This window comes from Myotis davidii, unplaced genomic scaffold (assembly GCF_000327345.1).
Source record: "Myotis davidii unplaced genomic scaffold, ASM32734v1 scaffold252, whole genome shotgun sequence".
Classification (NCBI taxonomy): domain Eukaryota; kingdom Metazoa; phylum Chordata; class Mammalia; order Chiroptera; family Vespertilionidae; genus Myotis; species Myotis davidii.
Window position 1 is genome coordinate 2833751 of NW_006283768.1, and position 25215 is coordinate 2858965.

The window sequence follows — 25215 nt, forward strand, 5'->3', positions numbered from 1 at the left end:
GCGGGGCGGGGATAAATGGTGACAAAAGGAAACTTGACTTGGGTGGTGAACACACAACACAATATACAGACGATGTATTATAGAACTGTACACCTGAAACCTATATAATTTTATTAACCAATATCACCCCAATAAATTCATTTTAAAAATTAAATTACATAGAATATATTTTTAGAAAAGTTTAATGCTCAAGGTATCATTGCAACTAAAAGGTAAGAGTAGTGCTTAGGAAAATGCAATCATTGCTTCCCCATCTCCACTGTCTCTTGTAGGAAAAGTCGAATTTCAAAAAGCTCAGGGCAGAGGCTGTAATATTAACTATGACACAATAAAAGCAAAGCTTCACTCATGATCTAAGAGAATGCATTTCAGATTGGAAGGAAGGAGGGAAAACTAGGTTAAGAGGAAATGAAAATGAAGGGGCAAAGGGGATAGTAAGGAATTCTTAAGCTGCCAATAACCTTAAAGTCCAAATATAAGTACATTTTCAAGTACTTTGATAACTTTAGATTTAATAAAACTGTGTTGTTATTCAGTGAGAATGGAGATGATTTAAAAGACGAAAAGGAGTCAAAAACTGTGTTGGTTTCCTAAATGGAAGGGTGGAAAGCCATAGGTTGGCGAGATGCTAGTAAAATTTTAGAATGAGATAGGAAGCAGTAACAGCCGAGTTTTATTAAGGGAAAAATATGCCAAGTTTTAGTTGAGTTCTCAGAACTTATAAAAATAATTGTCAAGAACTAAGGAATCTCTCAGATTTAACCTTATTTGTGAGCTACCACGTAGTCTGCCAGTTTTGTAGACGCTGACACATGGCACAAGAATCCTAATCAGGGACAAAGTGCAGTTCATTCCTCACAAGGACAGCGCTCTTCAGAGTATTCTCATTGCTGGGCCAGTTTCCCGAGCCCAGGTTCTGCAGGAGTGATGCAACGAGGGATAAACAACACCTACACACCCGCTGGTTGCCTCTCAGGGAAAGGACTCCTGGGCCCAGGGAACCTGAGACTTATCATGAGAAGTAGGCATGTCTACCATTTACTCCAGAGCTGAGCACTGTCTTATCTTCCAAGGTGTGTGCTATGCAACTGCTTTGCGAAGATAGGAACGTGCAAAAAACATGAGCGCTCCGTGGAGAATTTTCTTCCATCGGTGTTAAAAAAAAATATAACAACTGCTATCGCTCATTGAGTGTTAAATGAGGCCATAGAGATAAGTTAACTTCTAGGTTATGTAGTATTTAATATATGAACCACAAGTAAAGATGAGAAAAATCCATGTGACGTGCCCATGGCCATTATAAAGGAATTTGATATGTCCCTGCAATATCCACATGAACGAAATGGAAAGAGGTGAACGAGACAATGTACATTTTAATGGGTTTATATTTGGCTGAACTAACGAACTCGGAGTATTGATGTCAGGCCGGAGAGACATTGCAAGTGGTGCCCTTGGAAAGGTCTCTGTCTCTTGCCCTATTCTTGTATTACAATGTTATCAGTGATTGGAATGAGAACAGAAGTGGCAGGCATATCAGATTTATGGAGGGTAAAAGACTGGATGAGACAGCCAATATTTGGAGGAAAGACATAGCATTAAGAAATAGATGTCGTGAAATCTTGCTTGAAACTACTAAGGAGAAATTAAATAGCTAACTATAAATTTCTGTACATAGGTTCAAAAGCCATCATCATTGCAAACACATAACTATTGAGACTTAGCCTAAGAGCCTCTCATGTTAGAAATACATAGATTGGTTAGTTTAACAACTTACCCAACCTTCTTGGGGCTTTATTGCCTCATTTTATACAGAAGATGTTTAACCATATTATATCCATCTTCCCATCTAACTCAAGCATGCTAAAAATATTTATAAATAATTACTTGATTAAGAATAACCCAAGGCAATGATTTTGTGAGGTATTGATAAAACTACATATTCCAAAACCCAGAAAATAGTAGTCCCCTTGTACTGCCTACTTGAGCATTACATTCATTCCAAGATGACCCACTTTAGTGAAGATAGTGAAACACGGATAGACATCTATATGAAAGTGAAGATAGAAATATAGGGAGAGAGCAGGAAACCATGATTTTCTAGCTGAAGTTTAAAACATTAAGGAATTGAGAGAATGTTTGCTCTGAAATACAGAAGACTTTTTTAGAGACATGGTAACAATCTCTAAATATTTGAAAGGCTTTCATGCCACAGTAGAAAGAAAGCAGGTCAAGGATTTCTTGAGAGGTGTCAGGAAGAGAGATTGTGTTCATTCTAAATAAGAATGCATTGTATATGTAAGTTGGTAATAGATTAAATGAGCCTCAGCAGTCGTGGACTACAATTTTTTATGTGTCAAAGCACTAACCAGCACTGGTCAGGTAGTTCAGTTGATCGTAGTGACATCCTGATGCACCAGGGTTGTGGGTTCCATCTCTAGTTGGGGTGTATACAGGAAGCAACCAATAGGTGCATGGATGGGTAGAGTAGCAGGTGGATGTTTCTCTCTCTCTCTCTCTCTCTCCCCCTCCCTCCCTCCATTCCTCTCTTTCTCTAAAATCAATGGATGAAAAAAATTTGAAAAACTAAAAACCACATGTCAGCATATTATAGAGAGGCTCCTGCTTTGAACAGAAGATGGTACTTATTGATCCCAAGGGCCCTTCCTCCTCTAAAATTATATGAGTCAATGATTCCTTAAGCCACATTGCCTGACAGAGTAATACTGAGAACTGTTGTTGAGAAGACATTGCTTGGTCCTAGTCCCAGCGATAGAGCTGTTAGCTGTGAGACTTTGGGCAATCCACGCAACATCTTGGGACTACATCTTCACATGCCAACTGATAACTTGGGTTAATTTATCCATTTGTTTGTTGATTACAATCTTGTCGGAGAAAATATTTAAGGCAATTAAAAAGGGAGATATGAAATAAAGATTTTGGATCTTTAAGGGTTGTTTTTTTTTTCCATTTAGGCTCTCATAATATGAAGTATACAAGGAGAGAGATTTCATTTTAAATTACTGTAGAAATACAATTCTAGAGTCTGTCTGGTCACTTTTGAAAGAATGAATTTACTGTACTAACTTGAATTATTCCCGAAAATCATTTGGAGGAAGTTTAGCTCTAGGGTGTCCTTGTTTTTAAGTGATATTTTTGAAGTATTTTTTCAAGTTAGGTCCCCAAAACACCAAAGTACTTAAAACCTTGTGAGACCAATGGCAAGTGTTACCAGAAAGCATGGTTACGTAACCTCATAAGTACTGTTTCTTCTCATTCCATCCTGAAATTATCTGTACATGAATTTCAAAGGAAGTCACCAAAGGCAGACCTGTATCTGAGGGAAGGGATCAAAGGGATGCTGGCAGACCCACTGTTATCATAAAGACCTCCAGTCTGGCAAGATCAAAGTCTCAGTATAAAGAGCATGTCTTCCAATTTGGTTCTGCCTTAACTCCCATTTCCCCCCCTCAAAAAAAAAAATTCCAACAAAAAATGTTCAATTTTAGATCTGAAATCTCAGAGTACATACACATAAATGCTATGGAAATGTCACTGATGCTGTTCTCTGCTCTCCTAGGCCACCCATGGAAGACACTCAGACACTCCTGACCCCTGTGGTGAGCTGTGGGCCTCCGGGAGCCCTGCTGACCCGCCCAGTCATCCTCACTATGCACCACTGCGCAGATCCCAACACCGAGGACTGGAAGATACAGCTCAAGAACCAGGCAGCACAGGGGCAGTGGGAGGTGAGCTGCTGTTGGGATAAAGATGGAATTCAGGAGCAATCCATGCAGATAAGCAGGACCAAGCATGGGAAGGCTTTTATTTTTCAAAGAAAACATGGATGGAATTTTATCTTACACTCAAAATGAAGGAGAAAGTGGAGGAAGGGGATAAAGAGAGGGGACGGGGGGAGAGAGGCAGGAAGGGGAAAAGACAGACTGACTGTTTATTGAATGCTTTATCTGTTGACTGGTAGACACAGAAAATTATGGTCAAGCATGAGCTAGCTCATAGGGAAAGTGCCCTTAGGAATCTTACACATTTTGGAATATACATACTATACTATTCAGGAAGGGAAATTTCTTTGTATACACTTTGATTATAAAGTCAGTGTTTATGAACATACAGTTCATTTTCAAAATGGGAAAGAATCTACAGAAATGAATACATTATTTTTAATCAATGCCTGTTTTCAAACCGATGACCGTTCTGGTCCAGGCACTGTTGATAATGCGAAGCAATGGAATCACAAACATCAAGCATCATTTTGTTCCGTATTTGTGTGTCCTCGATTCATCAGCTGTTGCCGGTTTTATACCGTGAACTTTATCTTTTCTGTGTCCCCATAAAAATATCTAGTGCTTAAATTTTCTTTGTTCAAAGCTTAGTCTGGCTTCACCCATTATTTAAATCAGTTACCCCTGAAAAGGAGTGAAAATTAAGTGAGTTATCAGCTGTTAAAATGTGTAGACATTTTGGGGGGTACTTTGTGTCCCCGGAAATGTATACACACTTGAATAATTATAAAGGTAGTATTTGAACTTCAACTACATTTTCAAACTTCCAGTAGCATATTAGGATGAATTTTCTCTGTTCAAAGCTTAGTCTGGCTAAAAAGAAAAAAAAAACATCAATTGAGCTATCAGCTATTAAAGTGCGAATACATGTTTTGGTGAATATATATAAATTTTAAATTTACAGGTCAAGAAACATTGCACCTGGCTCAGATAGTGTTAGGTTCTTACAGAAACAGTCTTCTGAGCTCCACTAGAACAAGGCATACCTGTGGCATCTTGCCTCTCTGTGGCTGTTGCCACCCTCAGTGCTGGAGGACAGTGCCTCAAGAAAATCCTGTTCCTGACTTCAAAACCCTTCCGTTAGCACCCGCAGTTAAGTGCCGGAGGATTTGTTATGTTTCCCATGAAAGTTTTAGACCTAATACCTTTTTAAACGTTTGTATATTTTCATTATTATCCCTTGAATAAACAGTGTCTGTTTTTATATGGAAAATAGCCAACTAAAAATTACATTTTAGATTATTCTCAGGAAAACATATTTCAGGAACGTTTTTTATCAAAAACAGAACAATTTTGTAAATTGAATACTTTTAAAAAGCTACCCTTGTATTTTTGTGTAATCATTACAAAGACAAGTATCCAATCTATATGTTACGTATTTGTGATTACATACCATATTTTTCTTTTAGGAAAGAAACATTTGAACAAACTATACCTAATATTTTAGGAAAAAGTCATATTGGGCTTCGAAGAGCAGCAGGGCATCCCTGAATTAACTGGAATTTCCTTCTATGGACATGTTCTTTCAGCCACTTGAGGGGATCACTCCTTGTTAGAGGACCTCCAGTCCAAGATTGAAGTCTAGGAATAGCCTCTATGTTAAGACCAGACTTAACCAAATCTAACTTTAATTTAATTAAGTTTTAAATAATTTATCTCAAAAACATTCCAAAGTAGTTCAAATTGCACAATTAGTGACCCGAAATTGCACAATTCTCTACACAATTACACTATATCTGGGTAAAGTGAATAATAATAATTTGAGTAATAATAATAATAACATCAATACTAATAAAAGAAAGAGATGTGAAGAGAAGAGGACAGTCCTTATGCAAACACTTATATTTGGGACAGGGACAGGGACAGGGACATCTATATTCTTGACCATATCCTCCAGAAGGCTTTCTGTAACATGCCGTTATTAGATGATGCCCGAGGCCAGTGTTCACCCTGCTAGAGAAAGCAGTTGCTTTCCAGGTGTCCCTTCAGGCGGGAATAAACCTGGAGACACTGAGCTTTTCCCATTCAGGTTGAACTTCATCTGTGGGTACAGGTTCAGTTGAAGAAATGATTTCATGGATGCTATGAAAAGACCTGGAGCTCAGATGACGTTGCAAGGCCTAACTAAGAAACAGCCACCTCAGGGGGCCACTTCTTTCATATCTTTGTCCAGCCCCAGGGACTCAATTTATGTTGAAACATGCCTTCATTTTTTGGACAAATAACCATTTGCTCGCCATCAGCCAGGCCCACTGAGACACAGTGGGAAGCAAAGTAGATATAATTCCTGCCTCTGTGGAGATGAATAGCCTAATGCAGAGGGTGAGCTATACCTGCACATGTATTTTATTTTTCCCACATGAAATTTTCTTTTAGTTTGAATTAATGAAAAGGGCGATTTCACATAAATATCTAAACTTCCAGTTTCTCTTGAAAAATTAAAGGCTGTATGCTCAGTAGCCCTAAGTTTATGTAAAGCTGCAAAGGGCTGAAGTCAAGTGGAGACTCAACTCTTTAGACAGGCCTTTGCTGTGCTTTACCACAGTCTCCACCACTCCTTATTGTCTCCCCATTACCTTGATGCTTTGGGAAGCATGTGGAATTTTCTTAACACAGAAAATTGTCCTAAAGGCATAGAGTTGGCCATACTGTGCTTTCTGTAGAGTCCAGCTGGACAAATTATTGAGGAAAAATAGTTGTTTTTCTTTAGAAAGTAATTGGCAGGTGAGTTTGGAAGAACACGGTAGAATGATATTGCATGATTCCTTAAGTTTTCTAATTATTTTCAAACCCTAGATTTTTAGGAAAAAGAAAAAAAATGACTGCTATAATTACATTGGTCTCAAAAATATTTTGGAGATTAAAACATTAAATTCTCATAAACACATAATAAATACAGCTACACTGAAAAAAAAGATAGTTCATGAATTTGCTTTGGAATTTTATATAGATTCTCAGATCAAAACATGCTAAATGAATGGCATCTAAATAAAGAATATAAGCAGTAAAGGCAACGGAAGTAAGGGAGATAACAAAGACAGATGGAAATAGAGGGATAATAAAGCCTGGGAAAGAAAGAAAAAGAGTAGGGAAATTCATAAGCAAATTCAGGAGAAGAGGTCCTGCGGCCTCTACCACCATTGATTGGCATCAGTGTCCTCTGTGCTCAGCCAGACCCCCTTCCCTCTTGTCCTACAGGATGTGGTGGTGGTGGGAGAGGAGAACTTCACCACCCCCTGCTACATTCAGCTGGATGCAGAAGCCTGCCACCTCCTCACAGAGAACCTCAGCACCTACACCCTGGTCGGGCAGTCCATCACCAAAGGGGCCGCCAAGCGCCTCAAGCTGGCCATCTTCGGGCCACTCTGCTGCTCCTCTCTAGAGTACAGCGTCCGAGTCTACTGTCTGGATGACACCCAAGATGCCCTGAAGGTAAGCGGCTCCTGCCTGACCTGCCCTTTTCACCTTCACCCCAAAGGTTGGCTGTGCACACCTAGAGTAAGTGTGTGTGTGTGTGTGTGTGCGTGTGTGTGTGTGTGCGCGCGCGCATCCCAGTGTGTGGACACAAGTGTTCAGCCTCAAAAGATGCATTTTTTTTAAAAAATAATGAGACATTTCTCTAAGACCAGGCTGATAAATGAGCTGCTTCCACTACACTGATCCTTCCCAAGGGCTACTTTTGTTTACCTTCCTTGATTTTCTTTAATGAAAAATTAAGAAGGGAGAATTTGGCAAGGAGACGTGTGGCTGGTAAATGATCTGCTTCCATGTTTATCTCAGCTGTGTTCTTTCTATAAAAGGAATTGGCATAATTGCTCACACTGTATGTTCCTCTTGTGTGCTACTGCATTTATATGCTTTCCCATTCTTTTTATGAGGACTGCCAGGGAGAGGGTTAGCATTTGACAACAGGCTGCTGCTTTGAAGTATAAATAAGCTTAATACCTGGTGCCATTATTGCCATTCATTTGATCCCATTTGAAGCTGTCAAGGATGTAGTAAGTGCCTTTGGAGAAGTTACAATCTAAAAAGAGGAATAAAGGAAGCATGCCAAGGACTAGGGGACAAGCCAGAGTGTGATAAATACCGTAGATGAGTGCAAAGTTCTGTGGAAGTTCAAGAGAGGGAGGCATCATATTATTTTAAGTAAATATGAAGAGAAGCTAACATTCTATATTGGCCCTAGAGAAAATATGGTTTGACCAGTAAAAATGGGGGGAAAAACTATAAGGTGAAGGCGACAGCATGAAGAAACGAAGGGGACACTGAATACAGACTCAATTGGTGCATAGTAGAATGACAGATGGGAGTTGTATTGGGTGAACCTTGACTGCCAGCTAGAGGAGTTGAGATTCAGTTTCTTGAGTTAACGGGATTCACTGGAGAAATGTAAACAGAAGGAAGACATGATTGGAAATAGATGTTAAATCTTAGTCTGATGTCAGTGGAAAGACAGAGTCAAGTTAAGAAGAAAAGCATGTAAGACCTGGGGTGATGACAGAGGCATGTGAAGAAGAGGATAGGTGTGGAAGGTCCTGTCCAAGTAGCTCTTGCAGGACCTGCTAACGAACACTGAATGCATGGAGCAAGCCTGCCTCAAGTCACAGTAGCAAACCCAGGTGATCAGTAGCAGCTCAGGGTGTGATATGGTGCCTTTGCTTTGAGGGTATTGAGTTCAAGATAGGAATTAGATACCAGGACAAAAATGCCCACGGCATAGAAATATGGGTGTGGCTCTCTGAACAGAGTAAATCCTGAGATAGAGACTCAGGAACCAATTGTATATTGATAGTTGTCATTCATGGTGATAAAAGGTAATATCAAGGGAGAGTAGAGGGAGAAAATAATAAAAATAATAAACATTAACTGAGAACTTGCTATGTGTTGGACAAGTTTCTAAATATTTTTTATTAACCCACGTAATCTTCACAACAGCCCTATAAGATAGCATTATCCCATTTTTATTTTTAAAAATATATCTTATTGAGTTTTTACAGAGCAAGGGAGAGGGATAGAGAGTTAGAAACATCGATGAGAGAGAAACCTCAATCAGCTGCCTCCTGCACACCCCCTACTGGGGATGTGCCCACAACCAAGGTACATGCCCTTGACCGGAATCAAACCTGGGACCCTTCAGTCCCCAGGCTGCCGCTCTATCCACTGAGCCAAACCGGTTAGGGCTCATTATCCCATTTTTAAAAAGTGTAATCCAAGGCACAGAAAGGTTAAGTAAGTCGCTCTAGGTCACACAGCTATTGAGTGTAGAGTCCAAGCCTCACTCCCAGGCCTCTGGCTGCACTCTGGACTCTCCAATCCTAAAGTGGGTTTCTCAAAGGGCCACTTCCTTGTTTAAACGAGGCAAGCAGCCCACAGGCCTCGAGTTTGACATGCCTGCCCTAGATCGTAGGGACCAAAGGGGAGCCCTGGCTTTGCAAGGGAGGATGAATGGAAGCCTTCAAAGGAGCTTCTGAAGGATGAGCACCCGGAGAAGGAAGACGAGAAGTGGAAGAAAAATGTGTCAAGTAAAGCAATTTTTCTGAAAAATCAGGGTATTTCCTTCTGGTGTTTCTATCCAGAGAGTATTTCTGGGTCATGAAGACTGAGTGTGGCGGGTTGGGTCCATGAAGAGAATGAGACAGTCAGTCACTGGATATATTTTTGATGGTTGAGCCTGTAGGAGTTTCTGATGTTGAATAAATGATGTGAACACACAGCTCAAGTGTAAAGCCTCAGGTTATTTCTTTTATATTCTTTGCAAATGTGATACTTCTAAGGCTCTGTCAGGATAGAAATCATCCTAGGCTTAAATTCTTCTTAGGGAAAAGTGCATTTGTAGAGGAGTCATGGGATCTGATTAAGGTGAATGTTTTTAATGATTCCAAGAAAAATCGTTGCAGAAGATCTACATCATACTTGAACTATTTGATAGATGTATTTTGTATTCACACACATAGTTCTTACACTCAGGCACTCTTGACCTTTCTTCCCAACAGACACACACAAATCCATGCAAACAAAATAATAGTTCTACAAATAATTTTGATTATTTTAATTAGTGGTCAACACCAAGAAAGACTGATGCACAGGTTTAAGCCGTGAAAACAACCCAAGAGCAGTTTGTGTTGTGGTCAGTGCTTTCCAAGTAGACATCTACAAATTCTCAGCATCTGGGGATCTAGCACTTAGCCTGAAACAAACATGAATAATGGATAAGGCGTCTTATACCTCATGGCCTTTGAATAGTGCAGAAATGCCAAAATCCTAGTTACAGGTGAGCGGTCTAAGTTGAGTAACTTAACAAGGAGACAATTTGTTCAGCCACAACCAAACTGGAATTGGAAACCGGGGGCCGATAAACTCAGAAAAAGGCCCTTCATTACCTCAGTTCTGCCTTTTTGGCACCCTGCCTGCCAGGGTTCCCTACCAGTCTCTCTACCATATCCCTACTTCTCTATTGTCTGCGATCCATAAACACTGTCTTTTGCAAATACCTCCTCCTTCTTTAGCCCGCTCCCAGCTCCACTTCTCACTTATGCTCTTCCTAAATCTGTAGTTCTCTATCCCACACACATAGGAGCCAGGTGGGGAGCTTTAAAAAAGATTTGCTCTGGGATCCCAACCCAAAAGTTCTGATCTAATTGGCCTGGGTATTGGTTTTTGTTCGTACAGTATTTTTGTTTTCTGCACTTCCTGGATAATTCCATTGTGCAACCAAGATTCAGAACTATTATCCAAAACGCTTTCACAGATCTTTTTGGAACTTTAATGCTGTTAAGGACAAACTTTCCTACATCCTCAAATCATTCTCTCCCCCATTCTTTTACCTGTTCACATTAACTGCAACCTGACATTTCTCACAATCCCTATAGTCAGGACGACACCCTCTAACCACAGGACCAGGAGGGAAAAGTGCCAATACTTCTCACACCCCATGACCACTTCTGGGGCATCGCTGTATTTCAGGAACTAGTTCTCTGCTCTGTTATTATTTCTTCTGTTACTCTGTTATTCATTACCCATTTTAGTTCCTTGGTGCAGAATACCCTTAATACACAGGGTGGGGCAAAAGTAGGTTGTAATTTATAAGTAACAATGCAAGAGTAAACTCTGTGTTTCCCATACTCACAACTGTAAACTTACTTCTGCCCCACCCTATATATCCCCACGCTAGTAGTACCTGCCTTGTGTTGTTTCTTTTCTACCCATTTTATTCCCAGCATCCTCTCAGATTCAAAATCACCACTTAATTACAGTTCCTTTGCCCAGATTTATTCTAGTAGCTTTCCCATCATCCCTTATTATCTATCCACCAGTGTAGACACACTCTAGATTTAACCCTCATTACAACCACACCCAGGTCTCCATTTATGAAGCTGCTCCTTTCTGACCACAATCACATGACCTTCCAGCTCTTATACACAAGGTGCAAGCAACTTCCCTCTGTTCTTAAGGAAGAACCCCCTCAACCTTTTGCAGTCTCCTGGTCCACAAACCCTTATCTGCTCCTAGCCATATCCACAGGGAACTCACTCCCATTCTGAAATGTCTTACCATCTGGAACTGCTGCAGGTTTTTCTCATTTCCATAGCTAAAGAGGACCTCCACCGAACGAGCCTTCAACTTCTACTTCCAGGATGTTGAGTTGCTCTAAAAATTCATAAATTGCTAATTGAGTCTATTGTAATCTCAAGATATCTGCCCTAAGCTATGTTTCCCCCTGATTCTCCACAATCTTTTCATTTATCATTCATATATATAGTTTTTAAAATATTTTATTGATTTGTTTTTTTAGAGAGAGAGGAAGGGAGAGGGGCAGAGAGAGAAAAACACTGATGCCCCCTACCAGGGATCGAGTCCACAACCCGGACATGTGCCCCGACCAGGAATCAAACCGGCAACTTTTTGGTGCACAGTATGATGCCCAACCAACTGAGCCACACAGGCCAGACCTCATTTGTCCCTCCTTGACACATCAGATTTCACAGAGCACTTCTCCTAAGTCTCTCCTGCTCTCTCCAAGTCCCTGATTTTATCACAGCCCCTTTGTGTTTCACAAAGACTTAATATTGAGCCACCCAAGGGATGCTCCCTCAGCTGCTGTCCTTTACCCTTGAAACCTTTCATTTCAGCCTCTCCGCACCTAGTCTGGGCTCTGATGAAAAGGAGCCCCGCTTCCTTGTTTGTGCTTTAATTCTCTCCTTCCTCTACCACCTACACCTCCAGCACAGCAAATGCTGCCCCAAAGTGGGTCTCCCCAGACTTGATATTTTCTTACAGTTATGGCTGTGCACTGGGGATTCTTTCTGAATTGCAGGAACCCTCACAGAATGCTGGGCTAAGGCAGAATGGGGAGCCCAGTGGAGCTCTCCTTCTAAGGCGAAGGACCCCACCGTCCAGAGAGCTCTTGGAAGAAGATGATGTCTGGAGCGGAACATAGCCAGAATACGAATTTCCACTTATATTGTCCATGGGGATGGGGGTTGGAGGGACAAGACCACTGCATTAGTTTCAAGCAACCCTGCTGCATTCTTTTATCTTCCCACCCACCGCTTGCACTTCAGCAGCTTTCATAACAATTTCCTTGAGTTTTGTTAAGCCTGAGGGCAAAAATGATCACCTGAAACTTAAAAGCTGCAATTTAGCAATTTGGAAGCACTGATGTAGAATTAGAATGCCAGCAGTGACTGCTGGAGGGAAAGGCAAGGCTGCTGGGAGACAAATGAATTCTTTCATACCCCTTTCACCTGGGTTGTTGTTTTCCCCTGCTCATGTGCTCGAAGGAACTGTGACAGCCATGTGCAAGTTGAGTTCCTGGAAAGAGATGAAGATGCTGAGAATCCTGAGAGAAGTTTAGAGCCAATTCCTTAGAGGTCACATCTATTGAAAAGGTGGTATTGGGTGTTACTACAGCTTTCCTCCTTCCCTCCTGTTCAGGTGATTAAATTAAGGATATTGGTGTTTTTCATTTCATTATTTGCAAAGACTTAAATCCTAGTGATAATAAGCCAGAAATTAATAGAGAACAAGGTTATATTTGTAATAAGTTTAAAAACACTCCAGGAGAAACATTCATCTATGTGTAAATAAGTAATTTCTGCCCCCCTTATTATAATGGCATAATTTATGAGATTTTTTTTCTATGTTAATAAAGGGGTTTATCCTGAACTCCGAGGTTCAGAACCCAAAAGAGGAATTATTTGCATACGAGCTGGGCCGTCTGTGATGGTTATTGAATTTCTGGCAAATGTATATGCCTATGCGACACAAAGAAATGGGTATTAATATAGGGTGGCTTTCTTCATGTAGTCATTTGCCATGAGAAGACTCTTCTTTGCATTGCTCCGTTTTTCACATGCACTACATTAGGCTACAGCTTTGGTACAGTAACTCTGTGAAATATCATATTTTGTTTAAAAAATAGGAAAAAAAATAAGAGAAATGCTGAAAATGAAATAAAGTAGGAAATCCAGTTAAGGACTGTGTGACATTCAGTTTTGGGGGCTGAATGGATAGACAGTCAGGAAGCCCGTAAAAGGTGTTATTGTTGTGCTGCCTCCGGGTGCCTTCCTCATTGGTGTCCTTCTGATGCCCCCTCCGTGGCAAATCGTGACCCTACTAAACCCGGAGCACCTGCAGCTTAAACCAAGCATCCGTGGCGGCGGCAGCTGTGGGAGCAGCAGGCAGAGTCCTGGAAACAGGGTGGCTTGCTGGGAAGTGTTTGCACGTGGTCAGAGGAGCCCAGCCTTATTATTAGGGTGAAGTAGGGCAGAAAAACTCAGGGGGAGGGCAGAGCCCCCCAGCGTGAGCAGTGGGAGAGAGAGTAGCATGGCCAGGCCTGATGCCAGCAGCGGTGACAAGAGCCAGGTGGGGGAGACCAGGCCGCTGACAGTCAGATGTCCACGCGGCCAGCTCCGCAGCCAGAGGCCTGAGGCCAGAGGAGGATGGGCATGTGGGAGCTGAGAGCAGTGACCCTGGAAAGCTGGCAGGGAGCAGGAGGGAAGGATGGCGCTCTCTCTGGCCTCTGCTTTGGAAGCGTGCAGGCCCCCAGCTGTGACAGCCACCGTGGTGCCAGCTTCATAGCAAAGACAGAAACCCCTCATCCCTGAACAACAAGGGCAGCTTTCAACACGGGATGGAAGAACGAATAGGAGCAAAGCAGGATCCCTAAAATCTGATGGGAGATGTGATTTTTTTAAAACACCAGTCAGCACAATCCTTGGAGGTTGGTCTTTCGAGGTTTAACAGGCGTGGCATGCTGAACAAACGTTTGCCAGTTTGTTCTTTGTGCCCCCAGAGCTCTGTGTCCATATGGCAGAAGCATGGGGAAGGTGGGCACAGGTCTGGAACGGCCCACCTCGGCCCTTGGTGCTTGGTCCAGAGCCCTAGACCGGACGTGGAGTGTGGGTTCCTCTCGAGGGAACAGTATAGTCCGACAAAAACAGACCCCCCGGAGTGCCAGGCTGGCCGCGGTTTCATTCACTGCCCTTTGCGCTCCCACTCTGGGTGGTATTACTGGTGGTTTGCCCACAGGAGCTGCCTCCACCTGCTCAGGTCCTGGCGCTGTCCCCAGGCTCCCTGGCAGCACTGAATGCGGCTGATTCAGGGCTCTGTGTTTCCGTCAAGAATAAAGAGTGTGCAGACGGATCTCATCCAGACAATACCGGGAGAGAAGCAAGGCACCACAAACAGCCCGGCTTTAACCTCCTCCAACCTTCTCTTGCAGACGAGATTTTAATGAGTTATGTGAGATTTAACCTTCATCATCGGCATCTTCCTTTCTCTCCTGATAAGATTTCTAATAAGAAAGGGAAAGGCGTGGTAGGAGAGATGTGAGAGGGAAAACAAGACCCAGACATAGAAGGAAGCTAAAGGCCAGATACCCAGAGGTAGGACGTTCATCTCTTGAGAAACTGGAAGCTAAGACAAGTGCCTCCAAGGGAGAGGAGGCGGCACAATTCAGAGCAGTGATGCTGATGCGAGACAGGAGGCAATTCCTGGCAGGGGGTGGTGGTCAGGGGATAAATGTGAGCGCACAGTGTGGAGGACAGAGCCAGGGCCCCAGCACCTTACAAGGTTTCTGGCATCAAGTCACTGCCCTGCGCTCAGGCAAAGTGGTCATGTTCTTAAGTACCGGCTTCATGAATCTCAGACTAAGCAGCTCTGTCGCCTGGGGCTCTCATGGGCACTCAGTGAGACTGACACTTACGGGAAACTGGCCGGGGCTGGGAAGGACCCGGACGGGGAGGAGGAACAAGGGTGGCAGTGGAGCCCTAGCCGGGTTGGCTCAGTGGATAGAGCATCAGGCTGCGGACTGAAGGGTCCTGCGTTTGATTCCAGTCAAGGGCAATGCCCGGGTTGTGGTTTTCATCCCCAGTGTGGGGCGTGCAGGAGGCAGCCAATCAATAATTCTCTCTATTCATTGATGTTTCATATCTCTCTCGCCCACGCCCTTCCTCTTTGAAATCAATAAAAAATATAATATTTTAAAAGAAGGCAGAAGAGCCTGGAACACGGGCTGGAAATTCAAATGCTATGGTAGCCAGCCCCCACCCCTCCCTGAGACCTTCTGGGTTAGGGGACCAGAGTGTTGGGGCTGTGGGGCTCCTCCCACGGGCCTTGCTCTGTCGGCCTGTAATGAGGGAAGAGCCTATCATCTCAGAGCCTGGGAGAGAGCGAGAGCGCTGGGTGTAGGCCAGAAGGGCTCCCTTTGTCCGTCCAGCCTTTTAAAACAGCTTGGATTTATTGTGGCTCTTAAGTGGCCCAGGCTAATGGCTCGACATGGATAATGTCTTGGTTTAATTGGTTATTGTGAAAGCTGCTTGTTTCTACTGTGGAATCTCTTGTCCCTGCCTTCCGTGCAATCCCTCATAGGTGCCCTGAATCAATACAGCCCTCCACCAGGGCCTGTGCTGGGTGGCCACTGCGCTGGGGACGCAGCCAGCTCACTGGATCGCTCAGGCGCCCATGGCAACCAAGCTCTGACACACAGGGGCCTGCTCCTGGTGACATTATTCCGGGGGTTCTAGTGTGTGTTACTGTGAAGCGATGGGCTAGCAACACCTCTGTTGATAACTGACCCCTGAGAGAGTCTTTTAAAAGTTAAGTTAGAGGGTGCAAATGGAGCTGACAAAGCCAGAAAGTGACCTCTCCTACAGAAGCAGAGCGAGCAGGTCAGAGCAACAGGTAGAGTCACCCAGAGCCAAGCAAGGCCCTGAGGTGGGGTGCTGCCAGGAGGGAGGACAACCTTGGCCAAGGAAGGTGGCATTGATATTTCTGAGAATAAAGAGCCTAGATGATCCTGATTCCTATTACCGCATTTCTTTCCAAGGTCATGAGATTTTTCTTAAGTATTCCTAAATCTTTTGACCTTAAATAGATTTTGTTCCGATTCTCCTTTAAGAAGTATGGGATATCCTAATGGTTGGGATCCCAAGGCAGCCTGAGTTGGAGCTGAGCACTCTATGCTGCGGTTACATATTTATCTGTCAGTCTCCCGACCATGATCCCTGAGTGGCTTGTGGCAGGGATGCACCAGGACTTACTTGTCTGTGTGCCCCAGAGCCTGGCATGGTTCCTGGCAGAGCATGAGGCTTCATTGAAGTTGAATGAACGTGCCCAGGAAGATTAAGGAAAGGAAAGCACTGAACTGTGACGCTGTATCTTACCGATTCAGACAACTGTTACTTTAATGTTCTCTTACTTATCTGTGTCATATGTATAATAACCAAAATTTCATGCAGAAGGAATTTCGGAAATCAACCTTTTTGAAATACAAGTTACAGTATTTTAAAGTGGGATCGGCTATAAAATATCTGAAATTATAATACTTAAACCATAACAATATGGAGTAAAAGCCTGATTAGCCCATCAAGGGGGCTTGCTTCTTCTGTCTTCCAACTCAAACATATATGGGATTTGCTGTCTGTGGCAAGTCATCTCCAACTCATGTATGGTTTTAGGTTATCTTAGTTGTCAAGGAGTTGTTTTATTTATTAATTATAATATCTTTAATTTCCACTTAAATATATTTAATTTGTGCTTTAGTTATCGTCTTTTCCTTTATTTTGTTGTTTCCTTGAGGTTGAACATCCTGAGTGTGATGATACCAGTTGTTACTTTTTAGGGGGAAAAAACAACACATACACACACACACACAAACACACACACACACATTTAATTTCAGTTCAGTAAGAATCCTTTTAACTGAGTCATTTACACCTGGGCTGATTTCTCCAAAAGGTATGAGTGAAAGAACAGCTGACTAAGCCAGCAATCTCCAAAATGGAGTTTGCACACCCTAGGGGGAAAAACAGCATAAATTATCTGTGTTTGCCTTTGTTTGTGCTTTTATAATATACTAGAGGCCTGATGGCACGAAATTTGTGCAAAGGCCTCGGCCCTCGCAGCCCCGGCTTTGTCTGGAAGGTCATCTGGAAGGATGTCTGGAAGGTCGTTTGGCTGTCCGGTCTAATTAGCATGTTATGCTTTTATTAGTATAGATTAACATGTTGATGCTAATATAGGTATATGATTTATAAATAAACATAACGCTCAAAAAATGCATGCTCAGGATTTTGGGCTGATAGGCATAGGCAATCACATATGTTTAGAGACCTCTGCTCTGAGCATGGATGCTCTAAGCATGATGGGCAGTATATCGTTCACCGGGGTTCACATCCAATTGAAGGGGAGAAAAGGCAGGTTCCTCCAGCTCTGGGCAGCAGTATAGTGTCATTCCTGGTTGGTAGAGAGATGGAGAGCTTAGGAATATGGAAAGTGTGTGTTTTCTTGTCTCGTTGTCTAAAATGGCACTTTCTTTATAGCATAGGGAATATAGTCAACACTAGTTTAATAACTATGTATGGTGCCAGGAAGGTACTAGACTTATGCGACTTATGCGGGGAGGGAGAATCCCTTTGTAAATTATATAAATATCTAGCCACTATGCTGTACACCTGAAACTAATATAATATTCAATATCAACTGTCATTTTTTTAAAAAGTAACTACAAAAATTAAATTAAAAAATGTAATAAAATGGCACTTTACTTGGGACTTTCTCTCTAAAAAGGACTCAAGCTGGCCCAGTCCTTTTCCATGCTAAGAAGAACTCTTTACCATGACTGGAGGTCAATGCCAAAGCCAAGGACTGAGTCTTGGGCTGATGCCAACCCAGACTTTGTGCTTAAAACGTGGCATTAGATTTCTTGACTTCAAGGTCATGGCCAATAGGCAATTTAGGGTTTTTTTTTCAATTGTCCTCCCTGCCAAGAAAACTGACAATGCTCTCTATATCCTCTGCAATCTATGTTGATTGTAGGAATGGAGTGTGGATTATACATTGTTGGGTACAATTACCTCCCGGAATGCAATGCATCTTTTTTCAGACATCCCAGGGAGATAATTTGGACATAATGAAGATCTATAGTAATCAGATAATTACTATCGATTGCTCTTTAGACGTCTTGATGAGGTAATTAGGGTCTACTGGAAAGAAGCTAGAACTGATTGATTGGCATGACTGTAATCTCAAAGATTTCTAATTATGTTTCTTTTCTTCTAATGGCTTATAAACAAACATCATTTTAGCTTTAGAATTTGTCAGGTGCCAGGTTCACGGGGAACATCAGCTTTCTCTATTATGCTAACTAGACACTGAGCATGAACATGATCAACATTAGCTCATTATAGTTGGCTGCTAAAGCAAAAGAAACTGCAATTAACCCTCCCTTTTCTTATGCGTCTTCATTTCCACATGGCCGGCTTCTTATCCAGAATGGAGTGTGAAGTGCTGTAGGAGGAGGTCCAAGAGGAGCATGTGGTTCTGGGCTGGGTGGATCTGTGCAGCTACTGGGGTCCCTCAGAGCCTGCCGAGCTGCAGGCACAGCGGAGCCAGGCACCATGACACAACATATGTGTCCGGGTGGCAACTGCCTGGTTGGGGGCTGGCTGACTGCTCAGGCTCCTGTCACAAGTAATAGCTACTCATCAGCCAGAGAAGTTGAATAACCTCAGCGTCAATACTCTCAAGCAGCTGGACCATGCTGGTCTTTCCGTCAATGTGCTATTGCCTCATCTCTTCCATTAGACACTAATTAGGGGAGTCCCAGTCTGAGACCATTTCAGACCCAGTCTGAAATCCTACGCCTTAGAGGACCGCTCAGCAGCTTGCCTTGTTCAGAATAGTGGCCTGGCTCAGAGAGGATGGATGCTAAGAACCGCTAAAGAAGCAGCTTAAAATGAGCTGTCTACATCTAATCAATGATGTTGGTGAGCCCTGCACTTACTGGACTGCAGTCTGGTTCCATAGTCACAATTCTCCTCTGTGACCCATGTGAGCTTGGTATCCTGGTAGGGGCCCAATACATGTGTGTAAAACGGCCTCTGTTATTGAACCCCATGTTTTCTATTGAAATCTCACCAAAGGAAAAAAAAAATTCCATTTTTTTTAAAATCTGTTGTTTTCTTGAACTCCTATTAAAAAAAAGGTTGCAATGTACCTCGTATTTGTGTCACTAAAACTTTTAAAGCATGAGGTGTGCACAGTGAGCACAGGGATGCTGCAGACAGCAAAGGAGACCCAGGGTATTTTGTTCATTGATCACCTGTGGTTTGGTGCTGTTTGGATAATTGCAGCTGTAGTGGAAATGCCCCATTAACTCCCATTAACCAGCTTGAGGGATGTAAGTACATATAGAATTTGTCTTCGTTTTACATCTTCATAGTATAAGTAAAGCTATATAGCATTTTTATCAGCCACAGTTACTGAGATGTTCTTTTTGAAAGTTAAGCTAAGTAATTGTTTAGTTCAATTATGATACTGAGAAACCTTTCCAATCTACATCAGTATATTTTCCTCTAATAAGACATAGTGAACACAATTCATTTTTTTTGATAACTTGAAATCCTGCAATGAATTATTTTAAACAAAATTTTACTATTTTATTTCTGTAGGTATGGAAACTACAAAAGATTGAAAAAAAATTCCCCCAAACATTCCAAATTTTTGTTCATGAGCTGGTTTTACCAAGTCCAAGACACGGGTTTGTTTGCTAGTTACTTTCCCTTTTCCCGAAAAGTTCATTGAAAATCTACTTATCTATTTATATTTCCACCTATTTTTTCTTTTTCTGTTCTTTTTTTTTCCATCTGAGGTTCTTATGGGTGTTTTCCTGTATGTGCAAAAGCAGTCCGCTGTTCATCGGGAAGTGCACTCTGTAATGAATTTGCCCCCCACAGTGTGATTGCTGAGGCGGAGTTGATGGTCAGTAGGATCCAGTCACATACACGCTGGCAGGGGCTTCAGCTGAAGGGCCTCCAGGCTGCAGCAGTGGAGGTCACATATTGCACAAGTTAGCAGGGTGGCGGGAAGGCGCAAGGAGGAAACACTCATTGGAGGAGAGAGCTGATGAAAGTGACACAATTCAGTAACTAGCTTTCGGTTTGGGCCATGTCATTGCAGGAAGTTTTGCAGCTTGAGAGACAGATGGGAGGACAGCTCCTAGAAGAACCGAAGGCCCTTCATTTCAAAGGCAGCACCCACAACCTGCGCCTGTCCATTCACGACGTCGCCCATTCCCTCTGGAAGAGCAAATTGCTGGCTAAGTATCAGGTAAGGTGCCTACGATGAGCTAAAGGCTTGGAGCCAACTCCATGAAGGAGGACTGCACTTATTAGACATAACATATTCCCTTCTCCGAAGTTAATCAGACATACATCAGCACTTGTTTCTCCAAACTAATTTAGGATCATTTGAGATTTTTGAAAAATATTCTAGACATATTTGAAGGAATGCCTTTTTCTTAATTCTCCTTCAAATAATTGAACTATCATTGTTTTAGTGTTAGCAAATAAGACTTCCAAGTCCCTCATGACATTCTCAGGGTAAATGTTTACATTGGCTTGATTTTAAAAACTCTTGAAGGCATTCATAAGAGAAACAGAAGAACACTGTTATCCCTCGTGACACAATTAGGCTTTGGCCTTGCTAGGAGAGTACCTTTACTTTGAAAACTTAGAAGAAACCCCATTTTTGAAACTGAAATAGAATGTAAAATAAAACCTGGGCCCTGGCCGGTGTGGTTCAGTTGGTTGGGCACCATCCCCTGCACCAAGCGGTTGCTGGTTCGATTCCTGGTCAGGTCACATGCTCAGGTTGCAGGCTAGATCCCCAGTAGGGGGCGTGCAGGAGGCAGCTGAGCAATGCTCTGCTCTCACATCAATGTTTCTCTTTCTCTCTCCCTCTCCTTTCCTCTCTCTCTAAACATCGATAAAAATATTTTAAAAATAATAATAAAACCTGGCCAGGATTGTAGTAAATATTAGCATACTGACCCCAAGCCCCATTGTATGTTCCTGTGGAAAGAGCATAGGGACTCTTCAGGGGTTTGCACCTCCTCCTCTGTCAGCCGGAGCTATCAGGAGACTATGTGGCAGGATCTCTAACCTCATTTCCAGTCCCGGAGATGCGGACACACCTCGATAAGCTGCAAAGACTGGTCTACATGCATGTAAATCCCATCCCATGCCAGCACTGCAACTGGACTGGTTGTGATTTCCTGGTGTAAGTCAATGAAGATACTAGAAGGAATGAAGGGGAGATTGTCCAGCTCCATTCGTATTCTCATATGTGTAACACTCACACATACATGGTGGGAGACAAATGGATAGCAGTCTTGCGCTTTGATGGGAGTGCATGCCAGAGTCTTCTTTATCACTCAGCACTTGATTGAGAGATCTGGCTTTTAACTTTCTCATTAAAACTCTTCCTTTACTTTCTTCTTCTCCCTAATTTGCAACTGCCATAAAAGTCCACAAGTCTTCCCCTTTTATGAACAATCTCCTTTGTGTAATCGTAAGGGGAAATCGTATGTTTCTAATGATTATCTGATATTAGTTCAACGAAGGCTGGCTGAATGCCTACGCTCAGCCAGCCACTCATGCACTTTGGTTTACCTATCTAACGCCAGCTGGTGTTTGACTTAGGTATTCTTGTGCTTACTCTTTCGCAGATGAGGAGACTGAGGCATGGAAAGGTTAAGTAACTTGCCCCAAATCACCAAGTAGGTGAGGGGAGTGTGTCCTCATTTGTACTTCATTCTCTGCCTTTAGCCACCTGTCCATCCGTTTTTTATGTATCAACTTTTTCTTCCCTTTATTGAAACAGATTTTAGGATGGGCTCTGTAAGGGGGTCTAGACTTGTGAAAATGCACGCACAGTGGAGCCCCAGCTAGAGGCTTAGTGTTTTTAGGCCAAGGGCTTCTCTGGGGCAGCTAACCGAGTCTACAGTTTCCAACGACAGTACACGTTGCTTTCCCTCTGTCCTGTGCAGAGGGAGGATATGGGCATGAAAGGGACCTGGATCAGCCCATTGTCCTTTAGAGCTTCTTTGCTTTTCTGCAGAACACCACAGCAGGGCTTCTTTTTAATGAGCAACGACTGGAGTGTGCAGGTTTTATTTAATCCATTTACAATGGCTTTTTTTTTTTTTGTAAATGAGAGACAAGTGGCAGACTGTTTGGTATAGAGATTGTGGAGGCTGACTCCCTGGGTTCAAGTCTCAATTCTGCCACTTACTAGCTGTGGGGCTTTGGCTGGCGAATTTAACATCTCTGGGCCTCAGCGTTTTCATTCGAAAAGCAGTTTGGGATGGATTTATAGAGAGGTAGGCCTGTTGTGATTAAATGAGGTAATATGTGTAATGCTGAGAAGAGTACTTGGCAACCCAGTGTCTGATAGTTCACCTTTGGTATTAGTCACTCATTTGTGGTTAACACGTTGGTATCCTTTAGGAAATTCCTTTTTACCACATCTGGAGTGGGTCTCAAAGAAACCTCCACTGCACTTTCACTCTGGAAAGATTCAGCCTGAACACAGTGGAGCTGGTTTGCAAACTGTGTGTGCGACAGGTGGAAGGAGAAGGGCAGATCTTCCAGCTCAACTGCACCGTCTCAGAGGTAAGAAGCTCCGAAATCCAGGGACAGAATGACTGTGGGGAGGAGAGACAATGTGGAGTACAAAGGTATCTTGATACAGGCCACATAGGAAGTCCTTAAAAGCTTTCTATAGGTGCTATTTGTTAATAACATGATATTTTAATGAACACAGAGAGCTAGATACATCCTATATAATAAAAGGCTAATATGCAAATTGACCAAACGGTGGAACAACTGTTCACTATGACGTGCACTGACCACCAGGGGACAGATGCTCAACACAGGAGCTGCCCCCTGGTGGTCAGTGTGCTCCTACAGGGGTGCACCGCTCAACTAGAAGCTGGGCTCAAGTGCAGCAGCAGTGATAGGAGCCTCTCCTGCCTCTGCAGCAGTGCTAAGCTGTCAGTCGGACATCCCCCAAGGGCTCCTGGACTGTGAGAGGGTGCAGTCTGGACTAAGGGACCCTCCCCCTCCCCAAGTACATGAATTTCATGCACCGGGCCTCTACTAAAGGAATAAAATAGGGAATCCTTTTTGAAAAACAAGTCTTACTTTTATGACATAAATTGAAGGATCATGTTCTAATGTTCTACAGCAGATCTGAGTCCCAAATATAAGGTTAATGTAAGTAATGTGCACATGGAGTAACTTTCCCCAAAGCATCCCTTGATGTGCTAGATCCCCACCTCGGCCACCTCTCTTCCCTGCTCCCTTCTATCCTTAGTGATCTCACCTACCTTTTTGGAATCATGTGCTGCCTACTAAGGTGGAGGAAGAGAAACTGGCCTCTGCCCCCACCCCTCCTTTTTTCTTCTCTTTCCTTTTCCTCCTTGTTGAAAGGAAATATCTCTGGGAAACATCATTCTCCAAATATAAGGAGATATACCAGAGACAGGGGTGGGTGTGGGCAAAATGGGTGAGGGGGTCAAAAGGTGCAAATTTCCAGTTATAGCAAATAAGCCATGAGAAGATCATGCACAGCATGGTGACTGCGTTAACAATAAGGTATTGCATCTTTGAAAGTTGATAAGAGGGTAGATCTTAAAGGTCCTCATCACAAGAAAAAAAATAACTGTATATAAGAATGGATGTTAACTAGGCTTACTGTGGTGATCATTGCACAATCTACACACATGTTGAATTATATACATAATACTAGAGGCCTGGTGCACGAATTTGTGCACCAGTGGGGTCGCTTGGTCTGGCCTGTGGGATCGGGCCAAAAGCAGCTCTCCAATATCCCCCACTAGGTTCCGGATGGCGAGAGGTTGCCAGCCAGGCCAAGGGCCCCCTCGCCCCCCCCCCAGTGCACGATCGGGGCAGGAAAGAGACACGGGAGGTTGGCCAACCAGGGAGGGACTGTGGGAGGGCTCCAGGGTGTGTCCGGCCCAACTTGCTCAGTCCCAATCTGCCGGACCTCAGTGGCAAACCAACCTACCGGTTGGAGCATCTGCTCCCTGGTGCAATATCCCCCAATAGGTTCCGGATGGCGAGAGGTTGCCAGCCAGGCCAAGGGCCCCCTCGCCCCCCCCCCAGTGCACGATCGGGGCAGGAAAGAGACACGGGAGGTTGGCCAACCAGGGAGGGACTGTGGGAGGGCGCTAGGGTGTGTCCGGCCCAACTTGCTCAGTCCCAATCTGCCGGACCTCAGTGGCAAACCAACCTACCGGTTGGAGCATCTGCTCCCTGGTGGTCAGTGCACATCATAGCAAGGGGTTGAGCGGCCTTAGCATATCATTAGCATATTACGCTTTGATTGGTTGAACAGCTGACTGGTGGAGCAGACACTTAGCAGATTAGGCTTTTATTATATAGGATAAGGCTCTATGTCAATTCTACCTCAATGAAGATAATTAAGAAAACAGAAAAGATGTCCCCTTCCCTGGGGTAGGCTAAGAGTTCCACAAATAAAAGTAAAATCTGCGGATTTCCCCCCTAGTTGCCTCCCTTTGCCTTTCTCTGCTGTGATCCCCGCGCAGTTCAGCTGGTCACTTCCTAAGTCCCCACCACAGGGACAGCACACAGGCTCCTACGTGTAAGCCAGCACCCTGTGTGGAAAGAGGGTGCCAGGGAGGGATCCGGTCCCCTGGTCCCCGGGGTTGTGGTTTGCCAGTGGATACCCTGCTGGGAACAAAGGACGCAGAATAAGCAGAGTGATCAGAGGCAGCTCGCCCAGGCCCTGGCGGGGCTCAGCTCCGTGCTGTGTGCTGAGCCTCCGCGCCCGGATCGTCGTATTTTAACACTACAGCGGACAGCGTGTGATTTAAAAGACGGCTTCTCCCAGGCTGTCTCCGGCGCAGTGAGGAATGAAATGTCAGGCGGTGCGGCAAGCCTCGCTCTGCTGTATTTACAGACCCTCTTCCTCTGCCAGCCGGGGCGGGGAGCATCAGCCTCCAGGACTCTCCATCCCTCTTCCCACAGCCTGCCCGGCGGTCATCATTTCCTCCTGGAGTTTCAGGAGACTTCTGACTCATAAACAA

At 43.6% G+C, this 25215-nt stretch overlaps 1 protein-coding gene across 2 annotated transcripts in view; it reads left to right on the top strand.

The window, feature by feature from the left end:
• Nucleotides 1–25215, top strand: part of UNC5C (unc-5 netrin receptor C) — a 399182-nt gene that overhangs the window by 358010 nt on the left and 15957 nt on the right. For both annotated transcript variants that reach the window (XM_015566112.1, XM_006753893.2), the window contains 4 exons: nt 3578–3746; nt 6999–7232; nt 20262–20411; nt 22592–22756. In XM_015566112.1, coding sequence (XP_015421598.1) covers nt 3578–3746; nt 6999–7232; nt 20262–20411; nt 22592–22756 — 718 coding nt within the window. The remainder of the gene's footprint in view (nt 1–3577; nt 3747–6998; nt 7233–20261; nt 20412–22591; nt 22757–25215) is intronic.